At 47.6% G+C, this 22604-nt stretch overlaps 1 protein-coding gene across 11 annotated transcripts in view; it reads left to right on the top strand.

Annotated features, from left to right (window-relative positions):
- SLC46A3 (solute carrier family 46 member 3) overlaps window positions 1-21491 on the top strand; it is a 34345-nt gene extending 12854 nt beyond the window's left edge. For 6 of the 11 annotated variants that reach the window (XM_078863139.1, XM_078863138.1, XM_078863135.1 and 3 more), the window contains 9 exons: window positions 7341-7568; window positions 12772-12926; window positions 14680-14861; window positions 16012-16163; window positions 16380-16545; window positions 16737-17069; window positions 18370-18453; window positions 18981-19137; window positions 20469-21491. In XM_078863139.1, coding sequence (XP_078719265.1) covers window positions 7392-7568; window positions 12772-12926; window positions 14680-14861; window positions 16012-16163; window positions 16380-16545; window positions 16737-17069; window positions 18370-18453; window positions 18981-19137; window positions 20469-20550 — 1488 coding nt within the window. In that variant the 5' untranslated portion in view covers window positions 7341-7391 and the 3' untranslated portion in view covers window positions 20551-21491. Of the gene's footprint in view, window positions 1-2021; window positions 2135-7340; window positions 7569-10050; window positions 11412-12771; window positions 12927-14679; window positions 14862-16011; window positions 16164-16379; window positions 16546-16736; window positions 17070-18369; window positions 18454-18980; window positions 19138-20468 lie in introns of those variants that run through there. The other 5 variants (XM_078863132.1, XM_078863131.1, XM_078863133.1 and 2 more) reach the window with 3 other exon arrangements.
- Window positions 21492-22604: the final 1113 nt, after the last annotated feature.

Here is a 22604-nt window from a genome sequence, read left to right as displayed (position 1 = left end):
GTTGGAACGATCCATTCCTCGCTGGGTTGCGGCCCAAGGATTAACAGCGGAATTTGTATTTGTATTCATGGAAACTAGAGACCGATTCGCAAGCTGATGAACAAACATGTTATTTTATTTGACCTGGTGAAACGACATTTGTCTCTTACTCTATTCACAATTTACACAATACATTATTTAAAAAAAAAGTGTTTCTGATACAGTCCAATATATCATGGTTACTGGCTGCAATATTATTAAAGGACAGATGGATTAAGGACTGCGTGGATTAGACACCCAGTGGCCTCAGGGCAGAACACGTCTCTAGGTTGGATGATGGCTGATGATTGAGACGAATGATGGAGTGGCAGCCAAAGGATAGAACCCGCTGGCCGAGATGATGTCAGCGATGGAGATGGAGTGATAGAATCAGCTCCTGCGCAGGAGCCAGATGGATTGTTACATTTTCAGGATCGTGAGAGATGTCGTTAGGCTTTGGAGAGGCCTTCATCCAGCAGTGAACCGATTATGGATGATCATTATATGTCCACTACATTGATAGAAAATGTGCATTGATGTTATGAGACATTTACGTTGATGTCTCATGTTTATATTTATAAAAAAGCACATCTTAACAAACATTTTCTTCCATGTTTCAAGACATGTACGGTAAATTTTTCATTCGTGGAGTTTCTGCACATTGCCCTACGAGGCTCGGGAATGGAAAATGGCTAAGCTGGATTTAAGAAAACGTGCTGAGCAGCGTCACGAAGACAGTAACGCCACATTTGCATGTCTACGAGGGCAGCCGTGCGAGTGACAGTCCACAGAGGCGCCTGTGAAAACTTCTCCAGCGCTGACAACGGCAGTGTGTAGTGGCGAAACGTCGGCCCGTCGCTCAAAATCGCCAAATACACGCGGCAAATGGCGCCTGTGACAATAGAGGTTTTTAATTTTTCTATTCGCACATCATTTGGGCAGAGCGGTGGCGCTGTGGTTAGTGCAGCAACCTAGGTTCAATTATGGGCCACGGACAACGCATCGGTGGCGAGTGCTATCTGAGTCGGTCCTGGCCATGACCCCCTTGGTGAAGTAGGGTCATACAAACCTGTAGGCTGATAAGGTATCGGAAGGCCTTCACCCAGAACTCGACTGATAAAGGGCCGTAATGTACACATAACGCCACGTGTCATTGAATCACAAATCAATGTGTGAGACTGAACGGCTACAAGTCCTGGAATTGTCGGGAAATGGAATTGTTCCACAACTCCACTGCTGGATATATATATAACTTGTCTTCTAACATTTATGACTAATTTGTCTCTCATGGTGGACATTTTTTAAGGAATGTGGGGTTAGAGGTGACGTCGTGGTTATTGCACTGCACTATGAACCTGGCGACCTGAGGTCCCGAGTCATCACCACCACCCCCTGCCCTTTAACCCGCACTGACCAGCCTCGTGAAATATGGTCAAGCATCCCCATTCAACTGAGAGGCCTCCATCCAGTAGTGGATTGACAAAGGGATGTACATAAATCACATTGGTTGATTCTACTCTTGTGCGTGTCGATGTTTTCAGGAGATAAATGCCAATGTCGAGTTCTGCTAGTCACAACGAGACGGCTTCATGAGAGAGCTATGTGTAGTTTTGCCTGTTCCTCCTTCGTTTGAAGAAGCGCAGGCTGCAGCGGTTTACTGTATGACGACATTCGATTGCCCCCTTGATCACAGCTATGAAGTTGCATTCGCGAAGAAATTATAGGGCAAGCATGTCGAATGCAAAATCTTGACTCTTAGTTTGGGTCTCATTTTATTGCTGTGAGCAGTGGTGTGTCCTATTGTTGGTGTGTACGGCGCGAACGCTCTAATTTATGCTTCGATGCACAACGTAAGGGATGCTGGGGTGTAATGGTCAGCGCACTGGACTTGCAATCCATAGTTCGTACGCATGTTGAACCTCTTTCGCACCGTACGTAGCTGACCGTGCTAATCAGCGGTCATCAGTTCGATTCGATCTCCCCCTCTGCCTCTGTCCACCCAGCAGTGTCAATGGGCGACGCCGCAGGCGGGGTCAATCGTCAGGTCGGTTGTGATGGGGTGGAGTGTGGGAGAACTGGCACCTCTTCCCAAACGTCTGGACAACGCGGAAAGGGGGTAGGCCAAAAACCCTATAGAGTCTGGAGCGGTTCTCCAGAGCTCGCCCCTGTCGGAGGCCCTTCTGCCAGCAGTGGAGTGAACACGCAATTGCAGGGCTGCAGCCTCGCGTTGCCACAGCACAACACGTCACAAGATAACAGCGCCTGCAATTTTAACCAGAAAAGCCTCATTTATTCTCACCGCCTTTTTTTTTTCTGAAGTTCGTCGAATTGGCCAATTCGACGAACTTCAGAAAAAAAAGTGCCCAATTCGACGAATGATTGCTTGACAAGCGGAAGGAAACCAGAGTGCCTGGAGAAAAAACCCACCACAAACGTGAGTGGGCACAATTAGAGTCTATAATCCATTGCGGTATTACCATCTCCAGACCACATCGGAGCCCAAGCCGACAATTCCTGGTTTTCCCTGACAGTCTCCCAAGCCGAGCACGAATTGGGCTCAATCCTGCTTGGCTTAACGGTCATTCGGTCGTAGGCCAAATCGCCTTTAATGGGTGCCCTGCGTTTCATTTGCTCTGATCCCTTGGCTGCCCCAGCTGCCCTGGCACTAGACCACGGTTTCATAAGCACTTCTTGGACTCATTTTGGCCCTGGTCTTTTAGTTTCATTTTTAGCCATGCCTCTCTCTCTCTTTCCCTTCCACATGTCGCCTCCTTCCTGTCTCTCTGGGTTAATATCCTCATTTCCGCTCCCCAACCGCACCACCGCCGTCTTGTTTTGCCTCCCCCCCCCTATTCTCATTGGGACGTGTTTGGTATTCTCCTGTATAAATTCGATTTTGTCACTGGTGTACCTGTGAAGCAAAATCCATCCCGCACATCCGATTAGCACGTTTGGCGACGTACGGTGCGAATGAAGTTCAACGTACATTGTTGTTTTGCATTCTCCCCACCTTTACCACTCCATACTTGCCCAGAATGGTGAAGTATGGTCAAATAACATTCACTGCATGCACATCGAGGGGAGGCCCTCACCCAAGCAGTAGATTAACTAATGAGCTATGTCCATGCACTTGGTAATGCAATATTCCCTAGGGACTTGCAATCTCCGTGGCCTTTGATGGCAATAATGATTCTTATAAATTATATATTACTGCTTCCTCCCCGTGTTATTCTGACCTCTATTCACGAAACCCAACTTCTGTACGCATGACTGAAGTCCAGTTTACCGTCACATATTTTCTTGCACAGATTGCACTTTGGTTTTAGAATTTAGCCAAGCTGTGGTGGCTATGCAAGCATGTAATCCAGCACTCTGGAGGCAACAAGGGTTGGTGGGTCGCACAAAGGCCGTGGAACCCCCCCCTTGAAATAATGCAGGGCTGCATCCATATCCTGGCTCGCCAGGAGAAGCCAGTGCAGCAGGTGGACTAATCGTCATCCTTTTCCTTCTGTACGAAGACAGAGTGTTGTGCCCTTGCCCGTGTTTGTTAACATTTGCCCCAACAGTGTTTTGGAGGTTGAAGGGCTTTCTTTCTCTTTGGAGTGTGAGTGAGTGAGTGTGTGGAGTTTGTGTGTTCTGCCCCCTGCTCTGCATGGGGGTTTCCTCAGGTACAGCGTCACGGTCAAGTGCGCCACCGTCTCGCCAGTGACCGTCAGGAGTGACCATCGGGAAGACAGTGCACTTGAGGAAGACCCATGCAGAACGGGGGGGAGAACATACAAAATCCACACACTCACTGCCGACGAGCAGCGTGTCAAGGGGTTAAACCTGTCCCATCGCATCGGATTAAAAAATAAAAACTACTAACGCAGTCACTGGCGTTGGCCAAACATCTCAATCCAAGGACTCTCCCTCATAAATACATTTTGCACTTAGTGTGGCTTTTCTGGGTAAATAAGACATTATTTCAAAATGTATTTTAAAAAATCTTTGTGTTTTAGCGGTGTGTAGCTTGTTACCAAATCACCTGATCTTAGAAGCTTAAGCAGAGCTTAAGCCTGGGTGGTGCTTGGGTGATGGAAATATCATCCGTAATAACAGGTGTTGTAGGTTTTGGGGCTACGTGGTGGGCATTAGAGGGCAGTGCTGCCCTGTACATCTTTTGCCGCCGTGTCTCCACAAGACACCTTGACCACCACGGTGACGAGATAACTTCCTCGCCTGGTATCAGAGGTCGCAACCGGGTACCCGATACCCGTACCCTACCCGATATCCAGCTACCCGTACCCGGCCGGGTATGGGTGCGGGTACCCGTTTGCGACCCTGGTGCGGCCGGGTACGGGTACGGGTAGGCCGTGAGTCACTGCTGAGTAACCGTTTGTCACTCATTTCCCAACGTCTTGTCTCTTCTCACAATTCAAGTTCCTAGAATCAACCCACCCGCGCCTGCAACATGGCTTCATCCCAGAGGTCGCAATCGGGTACCTGATACCCGTACCCTACCCGATACCCGGCCGGGTACGGGTAGCCGGGTATCGGCTAGGGTACAGGTACGGGTACCCGTTTTTGACCCTGGTGCTGCCGTGTACGGGTAAGGAATCAAAACCCGTTTGCGACCTCTGCCTGGTATACAAGAGATCGTGGGGTTGATCCCAACCCTGGCGCCTGCATATTTGGAGTTTGAATGTTCTCCCCGTGGTCGTGTGGATTGTTCTCGGGGTCCTCCGGTTTTTCCCTCCACACTTAGATTCATGCGGTTTAGAGTATTTGGCTGCTATACACTTTCACGTGACAAGTCACTTCATTGAGCTATTATTTGTGGCCAGGTCGCTTCTGAAAAAGAGCTGTATAACTCAGTGGGCCTTATCTAGTGGAATATAAAAGGTTTTAGTTTAGTTACCAACCTGTACCCACCAGTGTGGTGAAGTATGATCAATTTAACCATGACTATCCACACGGCGTGAGTAGGCTGTCGCCCGGTATTGGATCAACACCACGCTCGCTGTACACGTACCGATGCGCGTTGCCATTTCATTGCACGAGAGGCGTCTTTGTAAACACATCGTCCGCGTGCCTGAGCTGAGGTGGCACTTGGCAAATACGAGTGGAGTGGGGTGGGGTGCATCTGGTGCACAGACTCATTTGTGTTTACAGCTGGAGTACTGTATGGGAATTGGATAACAAACACCGCCGCGTTCGCTGAGCGTGCAGTGTTCTTCTTAGAAGCAGTCTTGACCGGGAGGACGGGTTTCACGTAATAGTCAGCTTTGTAATGCAAATAGCGTGGGTGGCGTAGTGGTTTGAAGCCGGTAACCTGAGTTAGATTCCTGGCCACGGTGAATGTCATCTGTAGAGAGTGATGTCTGACCCCCAAACCAGTCCTGGGTCCACCCATCTCCACCCCCCCTCAGCCAGCACTGACCAGAGTAGTGAAGTATGGTCTCTGTGACTGACGCAATCTCTGTGACTGACATGGTGTGGGGAGGCTTTTCTCCAGACACGGATTCTATCACACGAATTGTTGCGCCATCTTAAGAATGAACATTCAATCGATGCATCGTCAGACCCTTAATGTGCCACCTATTCACAAACTCACACAAAGAAAACAATAACTTTAATGAGGGCTTGGATTACGATTTAAAAAAAAAATCAGTTGAGTGCCATAAAAGTTATTTGCTGAATACGTGGGCATTTTGTTTCACAACTTGTGGATTGGATTCAAGTCTCCGAATCTGAATTTCATTGTTAGTGGATTAAAGACCACACCCAATGTTCCTGGGGTAAAATGTTCGGTGAATTCTCAGGAGCATTGGGTTATAATTACAATACCTAACAACCCATGTATGTGCTACCATTCTCTGGGGATTACACAACAGTCATCAGGCGCGGAAATAAAAATTCTGCTGACTGAAGTTTGGGGAGTCTGTGGTTTACTGCCGAGTAAAACGATTGAAAGTTTTGGCAGGAAAGTGTGTTTTCGGCCGATTTTATTTTAAGCAGCCATGTGACTAAAGTTTATTATGAAAGCTTCCCCATTGCCCGACGAAGCATGGCATCTCAAAGAAGTGATCACAGCACCATACAGCATGACCTGCTTTACAGTGTTTAATATTGATCTACATCAATGTATAATGCCCCCGTCCCCCTCATAATGTGATGAAATCAGCTCCTGTACGGGAGATTGATTCAATTTCATTTATGAAGTATAAACCTGTGAGCCATGCGGCTCTTGACTCGGGTGCAAACGCAACAAACAAAAACATGAACAAGAAACATCTTGAAGTGACTACACGCAAGATAAAAATCCAGGAAAAAACAGCGAGGTCTTCCAGAAAAAGCACCGCATCTCAACGCTGTGTGCAAAATTCCAGTGGGATGCAAGTCAAACAATAACAACCATAAGACAATTTTGATTAACGTTATCAGGCTAACTCTGTACTACAACAAACAAACATGGCTAAACCAAAACGTTTTCTAAATCACCTAACTAAAGCTATAAAAACAATGTAACAGTGATCATAGGAACTGTGATTCAAATTTAAGAATAAACGATATACATAACATGTACGACCAAACTTTGCAGCCATAGCTGGCTGCACGAGTCACTCCATAACAGCAGGATTAATTGTTGCAAATTGCCAATTCCATTAATGAGTTGCTAGTGCTAGGAATACCAGGTATCTGAATAAATCCCATGCACGTGAGGGTGTAACACTCAGCACTGCCATCTCCTGGCCATCTCGCAGCACCAGCTTTTGTAAGTTCAGAGCATGGCATTATCGAAAATTGATTTGTTTCTATTTTTGAAAATGACCGATGGTGAACTGAGCCCTCGGTGTTCTGACAGACACAACGAACGAGTCGAAGCGCATGCAGACGACATGGTGACGGCCGTGCCCTCGCAGTGTACTGACTAAAGTCGCACGTAGAAGGGAAATAATAAAATAATTAAACATAAAATAATCCCCACGACGTTTCGGCCACAACGCAACCAGCCGTCCTCAGGTGAAGACCAGGTCTGTCCCTTCTACGTGACTTTACCGAAAGAACCAAGAAGATGAATCCCTGCAGTCACGAAAGCTTTACATTTAAAGTCACAAGCACAACGAACGCGTCATTAGGCCCCGCCCCTGGCCCTGCTTGGCCCCGAGTCAGATTCAGACGTTTCATTAGTCAAAGCACAATCACGGTTTTGTTACGGCACGGGAAACAAGTGGGAAGCCACCCGTACCATGAGGGCGTTGGCCGCGCGTCGGCTCTGCTCGGATGTACCAGCGGGGGGAGAAAAAAAGCACGACATTTGCCGCACTCTGTGTTTTCAGCTCGGTGGATCTGACAGCGAGACGGTGGGCCCGTCGCGACAGCTCTCCAGGATGGGCTGCGTGCGCGCCGTGGAGCCCATTGTGGCGCTCTTTGCCTTCGCGGTCTTCCTCACGTCGCCGCTCAATCAGCAGTACATCTACCGCCGCTTGGGCAACTTCAGCACCAACGACAGCACCGGCACCACGTGCAGCCCCAACGGCAGCGATGTCGAAGACGAGCTCGAGAAGGTGAGACGGCGCGGTTGAGACGACGCGGCAAGACGCGGTTGAGACGTGGGTCAGGGCTGCGTTTACGTTCCTTTGTCCCTGGGACGACCAAATCGCCCGTATTGCATCCGTCATCCAATCACCAAAGCTAAGCAGAGCTGAGCCTGGACAGTGCTTAGATGAGTGACCACCAAGCGTTCACACGCCAGGTGCAGTAGGGGTTGTGGGCAGTAGAGAGGCACGCATTGGGTTTTTATTTGCCACATCCCATTAGTCTGACCATGATTTGGGCACCCATGCGCAAAGTGTCCGACTAATGCTGCAGCCAGCTGGTGGATCCAGTCATAACAGGGAATCAAAACAGTCGTCAAGAAAGACCTGCTTCTGCATTGCGTAAATGTTTGAGTTTTTTTTACTATAACCAGAAAATGCCGATGAAATTGTATGGTTTTAGCCCCACCACCAAACACTTAAATTGTACCTCCATACAAAACCATTTCCAGGAATTGGGAGAGAGTTTAAACGTTTTTTTAAACCCCATGCGATTATGGTCAAAATCTTTGTTCAGCTTTTTTTTGTCTGTACCATCAAGAAATAACTCAAGTGAATGCTTATGACTGACGGACATATTAAGTTTCTTACACGGAGAGCATTTATGAATTATGGATCCAACATTTTCCATGGCATCCGAATACAGTAGTTTGTTCATGAAAGTTACGTATAAATATTAAAGTGACGCATAAATGTAAATTTCCCTAAGAAGGTGTTACTGAATCTAACTCATATTTTTCTGGAGGATTTATTTTCGGGGAGTGTCGCAAATTCCATATTTTTGCATTTGGGAGGAAACCAGAGTTGCCCGGACAAAACTGGCACACACTCGCAAATAACACGCACACTCACAAAGTCACTTTGTAAAACCAACTACCTGCTGTACTGCCTCCTAAAAGTGCAAGCTAATTGCCATGGAGGCTTAGATTAAAGTTTATTTCGTTTAAGCAGGTATGATCTCAAGAGACCAGGATAGTCTTATTTTCAAAAATGACCTGCATGTGTGTTGAACTTCTTTCGCACTATACGTAGCCAACCGTGCTAATTGTAGATGCGAGGGAAAGGCAACAAACTATGCACTAAAAGCAGTTTTAAATAAATGAGTTTTCAATCTCGATTTAAAAGTGCATAGCTCTAGTGGCTTCCGAGTATCAGAAGGAAGGAGCCTTCCAGAAGGCCGCTTAAGCGCATCCGAAAGCGCGCGATCCAGTGACCGACTTTGTTCTAAGGCTTGTCAAAAGCCGCTGAGAGACCCGGGGGCATGAGTCTTGTCAGTAGGGGGCAATGATTGCTGCTGTGTAGAATCCCAGTTGAACAATTTTCGGGTTGAGCAAATTATGACCATTAAGCCAACACACAACGGCCGCCCCTCGTGAATGACATCACGCGATCTTTGACGTCCCCTGTGAAGCAGGCGGCGCGTGGCAGCCTCGCCGTGGTTATTCCACACGCGGTAGTAATCGAAGCGGCCGCTGGATTCAAACCGTGGCAAAACGCGCTACCGCTAGGCCATGGCACCGAGGTGTGAGTCCTGTTCACGGCACAACTCCCATCTCTGCGTGATCCATCAATCCCCACCACAGGCGAGTATTGCCACACCCAGGCGGAGTCATGTACAGTGCATGCCTAGGCCGTAGTTATAATATTTATTGGGGGGGGGACATATACCCCCCCCCCCCCAATATTCAAATATGCTAAAAATCTTCCCCCCCCCCAATATATTGCTATAAAAAAAATTATTGCTATGCTATGTAAATAAAAACAACAATTTGATCAACCTTGGCCACAATATCTGGACTTGTCTTCATATAAATCAATGCGTAGATTTATGTTTATATGATTGTGATTATGGTTGTATTTATTAATCCCTAATCGCTGCCATTACATACAATGAAACAAGAAATGGTAAAAAAGTAAAAACAAAGCAACGTAATACAATACACTATAATACATTGTAAAAAATAAAGAAAAAGTCCATTCCATATGTTCGTGAATTTTTTTTATTTTTAGGCAGGAAATGAGTTTTAAAATTTAGATATTTTTCTGGGTTGGGACCCCCAGACACCCTGGAAGAGTTGCCCCCCCCCCCAATGTTGACTCCATGGCTACGGCCTTGGTACATGCACATCCGTTTTGGAAATCCGCTGCTGGATGAGGGCCTTCCCACCCCGTGCATGTCATGGAGAATTAAATTGATCTTCACCACACTGCTCAGTGCGGGTTGGTGGGGGTGCAAAAACAGCGGCCCATACAAGTACAGTACAATGGATGTTGCTACGCCGCCCTCTGCTGTCCACTATTTAGCACTGCCCCCGGAACCGTCTACGGTAACCTGTCTGTCTACGGTAACCTGTCTGTGTACGGTGACCAGCCACTCAAGCACTGTTCGTGCTCAGCCCGGCTTATCTTCCGAGATGTTCCGAGATGGTGAGAATTCCAGGTGCTTTGGGTTTTATTGCGTTTTGTTTGTTGTCCAACCCCCGCCCCTGGCTCCTCCGATTAGCACATACAGCGCGAAGGAAGCTCATCATTCATAGATACAAAGGGCAGTCGTAATCGCGGGAGCTATGACAGGGGGGGATTGCGGCGCTTTAACGACCACGACACGGGCGGCAACACCAGGTGGTGGCGGCGGCCCTCGCAGCGGGGGTTGGACGCGTGGCTGTTGGTGGCAGCTGCTCTGGCGAGACACGTGCGCCACCACTAGCTGGCCGCGTCTGACGTGGCCGACCCTTGCTGCGGTGTCGATTGTCTTCGGGCAGTGTGCTTTCATTGCATGGCTCGCGGGCCACTCGAGGGCCCCTGGCGGCCTTTAGTGCGGCCGGTGACGTGCGGGCCCCCGACGGTACGCGAACGTGAAAACACCACCTTCCCATCATCGTGATGTCAAACCCCCAGTGGTTTCAAATGTGTGGCGGCCCTCACACTGATGATGTCTTATCTGAGAAAGTGGCCCCCCTCTGAAAATTAGTGAAGAACTCTGCCGAAGGTCGTATAGGACTTGAGAGAATACCTTTGGCGAGCAACCACATATTGACTCGCACGTTAGCGTTGTCCAATGATGATGCGCAAAATCATTGGGGCTCGGCTCTGATGTTTGGTTCTTATTGTGAATTGGAAACACGGCTCGGATTCTTGCAGTGACGGATAAATGGCGTTTGCAAGGCTCTTATAGCCACAGGCGGTATGAATTGAAGTCGTGGGCCGAATTTGACCCATGGGCTGAATGTTGGGAGGAGTGGGTGTTGACCCCCATATGGAATTTTGTGGAATGCACGGCATGCCAGAGTGCAGGTGGACTTCGGTGAATGAGCCAGTGTGTGTTTGTGGTCTCAAAGTATGTTCACAGATACGAAAGGAGGAATCTTAAAATCATTGATGTTTTAGTACAGTCTTGGTAAAAGCACAGTGCTTGACTTGCACAATCCCACAAATCTAATTTGTGAATTAAGACACTCCCACCTCTAACATAAGATCTAATACAAACACAAACATGAATCCCTAACAATGACTCAAGAACAAAGCATACCATTCATACAAATATTTAGATTAATCCGGCCATAGAATTAACATTAATCCATCCCTAATGCTAACTACCATGAGGACCTCTGGACTAGAGGAATCGGTCTTGCTTGGGAGTGGAGAGGGTAGCAGGGGCAGAGGTTGACCTCGGAGGAGTTGGATGGACGACATCAATAACACCGCTGGCCTTTCACACTAGCCCAGCTACGAGAGGCAGCGAGAGAGAGGTGTGGATGGCCAGAGTCCGGTCATAGATGTCACCAGAGGTCGTACTCGAACTGACGGCACAAGGTGACTGCTGACTACATGTACTGTCATTTTGTGTTTGTTCTCCGATCCACGTGTTCCTCCCTCTGCACGTTGCTCGTCATCAGACCGACTGTTAAGAAAAGTAAGCGGGCTTGGGCAGGACACATGTCTGGACGAGACGATAGCCGGTGCTCGAGGCTGTAACCTCCTGATCCCGTGCCCCTACTGGACATCTGTGGGAAAAGAGCTTCATAGCTCATCGGATTTCTGCAGGATAAATCGAGATTCTGAAATTCTTCTGAAATTCTGACGACGGAGTGGCGTGCCAATGAGGGAACACCCGCCCGGGGTGATGTCCACCGAGGGGAAGAAGCGATGAGATCAACTCGTGAGCAGGAGCTAGACGGGTGCTTGAGTAGTGAAAGCGTGGGGGACGGTGGCAGGTTTCAGGAGGCCTTAATTCAGCAGTGGCAGTTGACGATCATCATTCATGCTGACGCGAGCTGGAACAATAACGCGAAACCATATTAACACTGAAACATCTCCTAATCTCTGAAACAAGCGCGCATCTATTGTGAAGACCTTTCACGAACCGCCTCTCACGTGTGGTCGTTTTCGTTCACCACTGGGGGCTTGGTCGGCCCCCATAATGTAAGTGACGTCATTATTGTGGAATGGCAATAACGCTCATTAAATTAATTCATTAGTTATGCTGCTGCGTTGGCAGTGGTGCACAAGCACAGATTAACGAAACTCAACACATCAAAAACACTTTGTTTGCATATGAATGCTGTACATAGCCAACCGTGCGAATCGGAGATGTGGCCTTAAAAGAAAAACTATATATGTATAAAAGGCGACGTACTTCGCAATAGCCCTCCTTAATAGTGTAGGGGTGTCAGGGGAAGGATTCCCACCGATAGGAGGGTTAGTGGGAGGGGTAATCGAGGAGATATAAGGGGAGAACGGGCGGGAAGGGGCCTTTGACGGGAACGAGTTTGGGACGGCTGGGGACAGGTGTGGATGGGAGAAAAGGAATAAAAGACGAACCCCCTGCAACCTTGTGTCGGCTCTCCTTTACAATAGCACGTGGCCAGAGCCGGCCCAGCCACTAAGCGACCCTTGCGATTGCAAAGGGCCCCGTGGCCAGCAGAGGGCCCCCTAGAGTCACTGCTAGCGAGTGGGTGAAAAAATCATACATCAAAGGGGCCTCCAACCAAATTTTGCTTAGGGCCCCCAAAGGTCTAGGGCCGGCTCTGCACGTGGCTCTTCACCATCTGCATGCTATGACACAGGGTCGTTACCCAAAACGTTACATTTTACAACATTTTTATTCCGTTAGGGCCAATGTGTAGAGCTTTTTCATTCAATGGGACTTCCTCCGTGCCTGCCACGATTGCAGGAGGCACAGGCAGCTGCGTCCCTATTCCAGGTACGCCTGGACCTCGTGGGGTTCTTCCCGGCCGTGCTGGCCTCGCTGGCGCTGGGCGTGTACAGCGACACGAGTGGGCGCCGTCTCATGATGATACTGCCCTGCATTGGCTACAGCGTGGAGAGGTATGTTGCAGTGACGGGCGGTGAGGTCAATGGCTGGGGAGGCACTGCCTAGTGTCAGAGCCAGATTCACACACTGAGGGAGGCGTGGCCTCACGGAGGGGGCGTGGTCTCACTGAGGGGGCGTGTCCTCACTGAGGGGGCGTGTCCTTACTGAGGGGGGCGTGTTAGACACGTCCCCCTCGGTGAGGCAGATGTGATAGCTGCCTCCCCTGACCGCACGTCCCTGGTATGTTGTTGTTGTTCACACATCACTCGTGAGTGGAAGGCCGTCCAAGCTATGCATGTAGGTTGAACTTCTTTCGCACCGTATTTAGCCGACCGTGCTAATCAGAGGTGTGGGAGGACAACAAACAGACTTTACTGAAAGAACCAAAGAGTATAGATTCCTGCAGTCACGAAAGCTTCAAATCAAGATTAAAATCAAGATTAAACACTACAATCTGTGACCTATGAGCCAAATGCAGCTCACTAGTCGGCGGTATTACTCAAACTCACTGTTGGGAATGGCCTTCCACGGTTTAGAGATTTAATGAATAAAAGTTAGCTTTGCTTGCTTGGCATATTGGCTCTTGCGTGACGTGACACGTTTTGATGTGGAGAGACTGATGAGGGAAGACGTTGCTTTGTTGAGTATTATACGCATGTCCTCTTACCGTGTACATCATCATTCTCGTCCATATTATACATCCGCTAATGCACCTCCTATCTCTCGTGTTTTGGCGATGACTACATATTTCATTTATTCTATCTGCCATATCTTTCTGAATACAGTGATCCCTCGTTTATCGCGGTTAATGGGGACCGGAACCCCTCGCGACAGGTGAAAATCCGCGAAGTAGGATTGGCCCCCTAGGAATTTCCGTATATGTGTGTGTGGGTACCAGAATGTTTAAAATATGTATATTTATACTTTATATATATATTTTACTTAAATCTATTTGATTATAAAACCTTAATATTATACATTCACTCTCTCTCTCTCATACGATACGTAGTATGGTGTTCTACACTCACCAATGACAGTAGTATCTTGAGACTTGACTCCAGTAATGACGACGACGATGACAATGACGATGACAATGACGACGATGACAGACCTGTGCAGTTCGATGAATGTGATGATGAATGATGATGATGATGGTGTTACTGCACAGGTATAATGAGGCCTTTAAATCAGTTCGAAAAATCCGCGATGCACTGAGGCCGCGAAACTTGAACCGCGAAGTGGCGAGGAATTACTGTACATCTATTTTGTCTCATCTCACTACATCTATATCTCTTTCTCTGCAGCTTTATTTTAAAATGTCCTACATCTCCATATTCTGCCTACATCTGTACTTTCTCTGCATCTCTGTCTCACGTCTGCATTTCTCTTGTCTCATCTCACACTCGTTTTACTTGGGAAAAGCCTCGCCGAGTCTCGGCAACTTGTTTCAGGAGGGTGCTGCCAAGTTTTTTTGCAGCAGAGGGCGATGTTGCCGTGTGTGAAATCCAAATCGAATAATTTGCAGGTAATTTTTCGGCATCGGGATGTTTTGCCAATACAAGTTGCACTTTTGCTTTTGCCATGTGAGGAAACTAGAGAACCCGGCAGAAACCAATGCAGAAACAACATGGGGCACACATAACATACAGGCGCCTGAGTCGCGAACTACAATCAAACCCAGGCCCTGTTTGGTGTGAAGTACAATTGTTACCACCGCGCCGCCCGGCTGGTCACTCGCTGGCGTCTCTCACCCCTTTCTTCCCGCAGTATCATCTACATTCTCATCGTGAGCCTGGAGCTGCCTCTGCCCTGGCTATACCTGGGCTGCCTGCTGCGCGGAGCGACAGGAGGTTACGCCTCCATCCTGGCCGGAAGCTTTGCGTACCTCACCGACGTGGCCAACCCTGCCAACCTCAACATGCGCGTGGCCTGTCTGGACATGCTGCTCGGTGCGTGACCTGGTGCCAATTGCATTCACGTACAACATTGTTAATGTGGGTATGTTGAAATTATTTTGCACCGTACGTAGCCAGCCTCCGAGATTGCTCGTCTTTCTCCACCCCACAAGGAGCACTGGAAAATGTCGCGTGGAATTCTTATGTGCTCATGGGACTACGCTTCTTGGCAAACTTTCGAGCTTTTGCTCCGTTCTCTTCTTTGTTGTCTCTGTATGTGATCCACGTGTCAGAGGAGGCAATGATTCAAAACTATCTTCTTTAGCTGTGTAGCTTTTTTTATTTTTGAGTTCTCCAAATGCATGCCATCCTACTTTTTGCTCGACTCTTTATTTCATAATTTTGTATCCCGTTTTTGCCTTCTGTTACTGAGTTGCGTCCCTCCAATGGATATCTTCAGTGGTTTTGCAAATTTCGATTTAAAGCTTTCGTGACTGCAGGGATTCATATTCTTGGTTCTTTCGGTAAAGTCACGTAGAAGGAAAAGAATAAAATAATAAAAATAAAACATAATTACATAATTCTCACGACGTTTCGGCCACAACGCAAGCAGCCGTCCTCAGGTGAAGAAGAAGATCTTGATGCAGTAAATTTGGCTGTGACGGTCCCACCTGAAGACGGAGACTTGTGTTGCCTCCGAAACGTCGTGATTTAATTGAGTTATTTTCATTTATTATACAAAAAATTACTTACGTGACTTTACCGAAAAAACCTAAGAGCAAGAATATGGTTTTGCATACTTGTTGTAAGTGACTTTTGTGTTGCTCCCGTTTATCTCCAGTCCACATAAATCAGAGTGCATGCACACACGAGAGACATCATGTCGATTGTGAGGAAAAGTTAATTGGCTTGGGCAGGACATTTCACAAGGAAGGGATGATGGCCGGTGGTCACGGAGTGGCAGTCATAGGAAGGAACATGCCCAAGAGTGGACGCCCATCGTCAAATTGGAACGATGAGATTGGCTTTCATGCTGGGGCTCGACCGATCGTTGCATCGCGTGACCATGGCAGGTGGTGACGGCTCAGGGAGGACTTCATCCAGCAGTGGATGGTTCATGGTAGATAATAATGATGGGACCGGTCCGTCAAAAAAGACAGTGCCGATTTTATTTCTCTGTCGTCCCCATCTGTCTGTGACACAGGGATGAGTGGCGGCATTGGTGCCGTCATCTCGGGCCACATGCTCCAGGCGATGGGCTACGCATACGTGTACCTGTGCGTGTGCCTCATCCTGGTGCTCTGTATCATCTACGTGGCGTGCATCCTCGAGGAGACTATCACCAAGGATATTCAGGTACGCTCGTGCACTACACCGCTCCGCGCGACCACCACCGTGCCGTTTGTCCCACCGCGGCGCTTGGTGTTGGCCACCCACCCCTTCGTGTGCCGTGGCGGCCTTCATAGGTGCTCGCTAACAGCGCTTGCCCCGCCAGTCTGTTTCAGGCTATAAGGGAGATATTTGTCTTTGTGGCCGTGCCATGAGCCCCCACCGTGTTTCGTTGACCACCAGGTGGAGTCACTGATTCCGGCCGAGGACGAACAAGATGACTCCAGCGCGATATGCGACAGCGCAGCGGAGATCCGAATGCGCATTCCAGCGGAGGCGCAAAAGAAGAGGAACGTCCTCACAAAGCTTGTGAAGCAAAACTACAAGAGCTTCAGCAACCTGTTCTGTGGTAACGTATTGACTGGAAAAGAAATGCACGATCGCTTGCACATCACCCGATTTTAAACCCTGCACCGAAGTTTAGCAGTGGACGCACAAGTGTTGCGCCTGTAGGCAGGAGGACAAAAACACCCCCACGTTAGGAAAATCGCTACGTAAATCCGCGCGCGATTTTTTCCGAACCCGTTGCCCCTTCCACAGAGGTGGACAGTGGGGTTTGCGGCACCGGCCTGGGCAGCAAGCGGTGGCGTCTCGCGCTGCTGCTCGCGGCCTTCACCTTCTACCTCCTGGCGGAGATAGGCGGCTCCTTGCCCGTGTCTCTGTTCGAGATGAAGGCGCCTCTGTGCTGGGACGCGTTGCTGCTGGGCTACGGCTCGGCGGTGGGCTTCGCCATCTTCATCACGAGCTTCGTGGGCGTGACGGTCCTCTCGCGTTGCCTCTCCGACCCGCCCATCGCCCTCATTGGCATCTCCACGTTCACCGTAGGGATGGCGATGATCTGCGGCGTGAAAACCACGCTCATGATGTTCCTCGGTACGCGCCGGCTCGGGGGCCGGATTCACGCACGGGGCTTTCTGGACTGCGGGCCTAGGCCTTGGGATTTTTATGGGCTGATAAAGTAATATATCTGCGCGGCTTTCAATCAACATATTTTGTGATACTACGTTTAGCAGTTGTGCAAAAGCAAATACACAAATACTAAAAGCACATTCATTCAATAACTCTGTCCTAAAAGGAATAAGTATACAATAGGTGATGTGTTGGGAAATCGTCCTCCATTGTCGATATCTCTGCTGTGAAGAGCTGCCGTTGCCATGAATACTGGCCAATTCCTCGAAATTTTGCTTATTATATTTATTTTTTCCTGTCAGTGTACAGTAGTAGTACTTCTTATTAAAGTTTAAAATGCAATACTGTAACGCGATGATACCTTCTGTAGTGCAATTTGGTAATCAAAGCCAAAGTAACACGACGACGTGTGCCAAAATTAAAATAGTTTTGTTGAATTTTAAACTCGGATCTAGCTTTACAATTTATGCATCACGTATTAAAACTCGAACTGATATAACCACGGGTGAATGCCAACGGAGAGTGTTTGGCATCTGGCATGGGTGGTGATTCACGGTTAAGGGAAGGAACTGAATATACAAAGATGTACCCCCCAAAACCGCGACAGCACCGCCCCCCCCCCATCAAACTTTATTTGCCCGCGATGCGCCTCTCCGACTCCCATAATCTCCCCCTCCCTCTCCCGTTATTTAATAATCCCCTTTAACCCTGGCAGCCTTTTTTTGCGGGGAGGGCCACTTCACTTCAGTTGACGTTGTGTGACTCATTCCTTTGTTTCTTGCGTTCGGAATTTTGGAGCACTCGTACATTTACTGCGGATCAATGTCAGTGCAAGAAATGCATAATGTATATGTACAGGCCTATCGTCAATCTCGCCGCTGAATATGATCCCTCCCATCCCATTTGGGTCAGTGTGGGTTGGCGATGGTGGGGGGAGCGCAGCGGTGGGAGATCAGTACAGTACAACGATGGATTTTGCTTCACTGCCTTCCGTTGCCCTGCGACGCAGCCCTGCAGCCACCCATAACACATTTAACGCACGTTGGTCGCTCTTCCCAGCAATATCAAACTAAATTATATTCAGAGATAGCATTGCTATGTTGGGCACCTGCAGCAAAAGTGGACTTTTTAGGAAAAAAAAAATAACAGCGCTGAGAAATACGTAAACTGTGGGGGGGGGGTTAGATTGCGTAAATATGTGTTAAGCCTACGTGTTAAACTCAGAAGCCTCTCTCTGTTCCTGTTTGCCGGATTTAATGTGCAGTGCGCCTACCCCTGATGTTTACCATCATGCCCGTCGCAGTAATGAGATCTATGATGTCCAAGACCGTTTTGCCAAGCGAGCAAGGTATGGTGGGAGTGCGTGGTTTGCAAACACCGCAGCAGATTTTCCATACAATTTATGTGCACAAATGCACATTAGACTTGCATATCCCAAGAGGACCACGGCCGTTAATCTGAGGACAACTTAGGAGTTTAGACAACAATAAATTAAGGCAATAATAATTCCTATTATTATTTGCAGCCCTTGCACAATGTACCGTGGGATGAGGGCCGCTCTACGTTGTGCTGGTAGTGGGGGGTTAACTGATTATACTTCACCACGCTGGTCCACGCAGTTTGGTGAAAGGTGGGCGCACAGGAATAGTTCCAGATATCACTCGCCACTGATATTAGCCGTGACCGGGTTCACAGCACAGTGTGCTAACCACTGCACCACCACTTGCCCAAGTTGCACCGTACACACCACATCATATGAGAACGTCACTGCGGCCGTGGTCGTATTCTACACGGCGATGGTTGCCGTGTTTTCTGTCGCGGCTGTCGCGTTGCTTTTGCGGTGTTGGCACGTTCGATTTCGTCGTGCCTCTGCAGGAACCCTCTTCTCGTTGGTGGGATCCTTGGAGTTGCTGGCTGGCATTGTGGGATCGGTGGTGTTCAACAACGTCTACGCCGTCACCGTGGGATGGTTTTCCTGCCTGGTTTTCCTCCTCGCGTCCGCCGTTGCAGTCATCCCGTTTTTGATCTTGAGGTGCTTTCATTGAAAACAAACACAATTTGTATCGCTTTCGTGAAGGTTTCGTGAAGGTTTCGCCGAGTCTCCAAGACTGCTCTTCCGCAGGGTTCTGTCCAGTTAGACACGGGTTTTTTTTCTCCCGCGTGTGGTGGGTGAAATAAGATGAGACAACACCGATGCAGTTTATGCTCGAGGACAGTGGTTCTTAACCTTTACTGCAGCCTTCCACCCCTTTGGTTTTCAATCGTTTAAAAATGTATGTTAACAAATACATCGATTTGATGGAACAAAGTAGTTGTACTTACGTGCCCGTGCTTAAATTGTGTTCTTGATGACTTACCATCTAAAGAAATCTGGCCATGTCTCGCACCCCCAGAAAGGGCATCTCGCACCCCCAGAACGTGCGTGCACTCCAGGTTAAGAACCAATGCTCTAGGATAACCGTTAAAGTCGGAGCAGGTGCCAGAGTTCAGTCGTTTTGGTGAGCTGTACCAACTGGAGCAACTCCATCTGTACGATTAAGAACTGCACCCCACTCCTGAAGGGTAAAAATTCCCAGTACGGTTCTAATGCTAACACTTATTTATCAATCCAGTAAGTCTCCTGGCACTTTTACAATAGGCTCCTGCATTGAGATGTTTGGCAGAGTTATTTTAAAAGCATATACTTCATATACGGAGGCAATTGGAGATGAAAATCAAGTAAAATTAACTTTTCTGACATTGACCAGAACTGTGAAATTTGGTCAGACTACCCCTATGACTGACCCAGGCCTTCATCCAGTCGTGGCTTGCATGAGAGGTGGGAGGGTAATTTTGTGAACCCATTCGCTGTACTGCCATCTCATGGGCACGTGTTGAAAGTGCTATATAACAGATGGGCATTGCTGCACGTTAATTAACTTGTGTAGCTATTGACGAACTCTGCCAGGTTAACAGAGGCCAGTGGGAATGCATGGACCTGCAGCTGGTTTAACTAAGCTGGGGTCAGCAGTTTTGCACTGTGCTGTTGCCACAAGTCAACCACAATACCTTGATGATCTCATCAAGGAGCATAAACCATCACACAAAATCTGGTCATCCTCGCAGCAGCTTTTGTCTCACCATCGAACAAAGACGGTTACTGCATCGCACACTTTCAGATGCGCTTCTGCAGCTGCTTGGAACACTCTTTCTTCCGATAATAGGATGCCACGGTGCGAAAGAAGTTCAACATACATACAAAGCTTTATTCTGCAATGTCATTGGAAATCAGCGTGGCTCAAGCGCGCTGGGTTACGTAACCTCTCTGTTGACCATCGCCGCCTTGCACTAATGTGGTTCGTGTTTGTTTCTATTCCATCCCAGCGTCCTTTGGTGTAATGAGATCATGTGCAGGAGACGCAGAGGAATATCTACTCTTCAAGATGAGAGTGCCCAAATTCACTAAAAATGCCAGCATTGTCGGTTCAACACCAGAGCCAATGGGATGCCGATTGAAGACGGAAAAGGGATTTCCACCGTAGCTTGTCAATGATGCCACTGTCAAAATGCTGGTGATGTTTAATGCACTATGCAACAAAAAAATGTCGGCCTCCCAAAGATATTAATTTGGAGTTTTTCTTTTTAATGTACGTATGCTAAGGTTTGTTTACAAATAGGAAATATTGATAGCGGTTTTAAATGGGAAAACAATGCATTTTAGCTACACAGGGCTACGTTTTAACGGCGCATTGCTGCCAGTTCCTAAAAACAATATTCTGGTTTCCCTTCATTCACTATGATAAAAATTGCACTTGATTTGCAAACAAGCCATATTTTACACGTAATACAATGAACCATTGCTGCCCTTGAGCACAATCATAACCTTGAGGGACGATGTTTTCGTCTGTACTGCACACTGAAATCTGTGCAATTGCAGAGCTCAATGCAGCGCGAGTTTGGCTGGCGTTGCGCTCACAAGTGAATCCGCTGCCCGTAATGGCAGACTTCCACAGCACTGCCAAAACGGGGAAAAAGGGAATCCTAGATCGACCACGGGGGCTCTGTGTCCTGCACATCGTGTATACCCCATCTTGTGACGCAACAGGTCACAATAATTGCACTCGCACTGTTGCATTGGAATGCGTTGCGGTCAGTGAAGAATGCGCTTAGATCACCGTTCATGGTGGTGGTGGTGGAGTTGCAAACACAGTCGTACGTTTTAAAGCTTTCGTGACTGCAGGGATTCATCTTCTTGGTTCTTTCGGTAAAGTAACGTAGAAGGGAAATAATAAAATAATAAAAATAAAACGTAATAAAATAATTCTCACAACGTTTCGGCCACAACGCAAGCAGCCGTCCTGTCGATAAGACAGACTCTGTCTTATCAACAGACCTGTTCTTCACCTGAGGACGGCTGCTTGCGTTGTGGCCGAAACGTCGTGAGAATTATTTTATTATGTTTTATTATTTTATTATTTCCATTCTACGTGACTTTACCGAAAAAACCAAGAAGATAGTCGTACGTGTGCACTTTCTTTGCGTTTTAAAACAAACTTCTGCTTAGTTGTGATGTGTGGTGTCTGCACACAGGTGTCTTGAATGTAACCGAGCCACATACACGTGTGTCTCAGTTATGTTTGGATTTTTTATCTCAATTTTATGAAATAGTTTATATAAAATAAAACACATCCAATACTATCAATGATAGTAATACTGTACTCAATTTAGACTATATATGCCTTTATATTGTTTCATGACTTACAACGTTTTTCCTGTTTTTTTTTTTATCAGTAACGATTGATACAAATATGCTTTCCTTATAAATATGAAGGTGTAGTTATGGATGGAGAGTTAAACATAATTTATCTTGCCATGTTAAACTGAACCAATGTCGCGAATGTTAATAATTATTTGCACAAGGACAATGAATAAACACATTCTTTCGTAAATTCCATTGCCTTAAAATGGGGACACATTAGACTAACGTTTTGGGCAAAGCTCAATGCAATTGAGATCTGCAGCAACTCGTCATTGCATATTTATTGCCCAGATGGTAGCACTCAGCAATGTGTACCTGAGCCTCAGGTGCTGATCTTAAGATGAGAATATTGAGAATATTTTAATAAATGAGAAACAATGAATATTGCGTGGTGTGTTGTGTTGTGACCATAATCTAGTCCACACATACAGCCGTTTTGTCAATCCACTGCTAGATCAGTTCAGTTTCATTTATGAGGTATAACCCTGTGAGCCAATGCGGCTCTTGACTCGGGTGCAACCGCAACAAACAAAAACATGAACAAGAAACATCTTAAAGTGATTACACGCAACAGAAAGCTCCAGGAAAAAACAGCAAAGTCTTCCAGAAAAAAAGCACCGTATATCAACGCTGTGTGCAAAAATCCCAGTGGGATGCAAGTCAAACATTAACAACCATAAGACAATTTAGATTTGTGTTTCCCCTTGCCGAGCAGGGCGTGGGGGTTATTTCAGCATACTTAACCACGCTGGTGGTCAAGG

Source organism: Lampetra fluviatilis, chromosome 15 (genome assembly GCF_964198595.1).
Source record: "Lampetra fluviatilis chromosome 15, kcLamFluv1.1, whole genome shotgun sequence".
In the NCBI taxonomy this organism is placed as follows: domain Eukaryota; kingdom Metazoa; phylum Chordata; class Hyperoartia; order Petromyzontiformes; family Petromyzontidae; genus Lampetra; species Lampetra fluviatilis.
The sequence above is the reverse complement of the archived record's forward strand: the minus strand, read 5'-3'. Positions and strand labels throughout refer to the sequence as shown.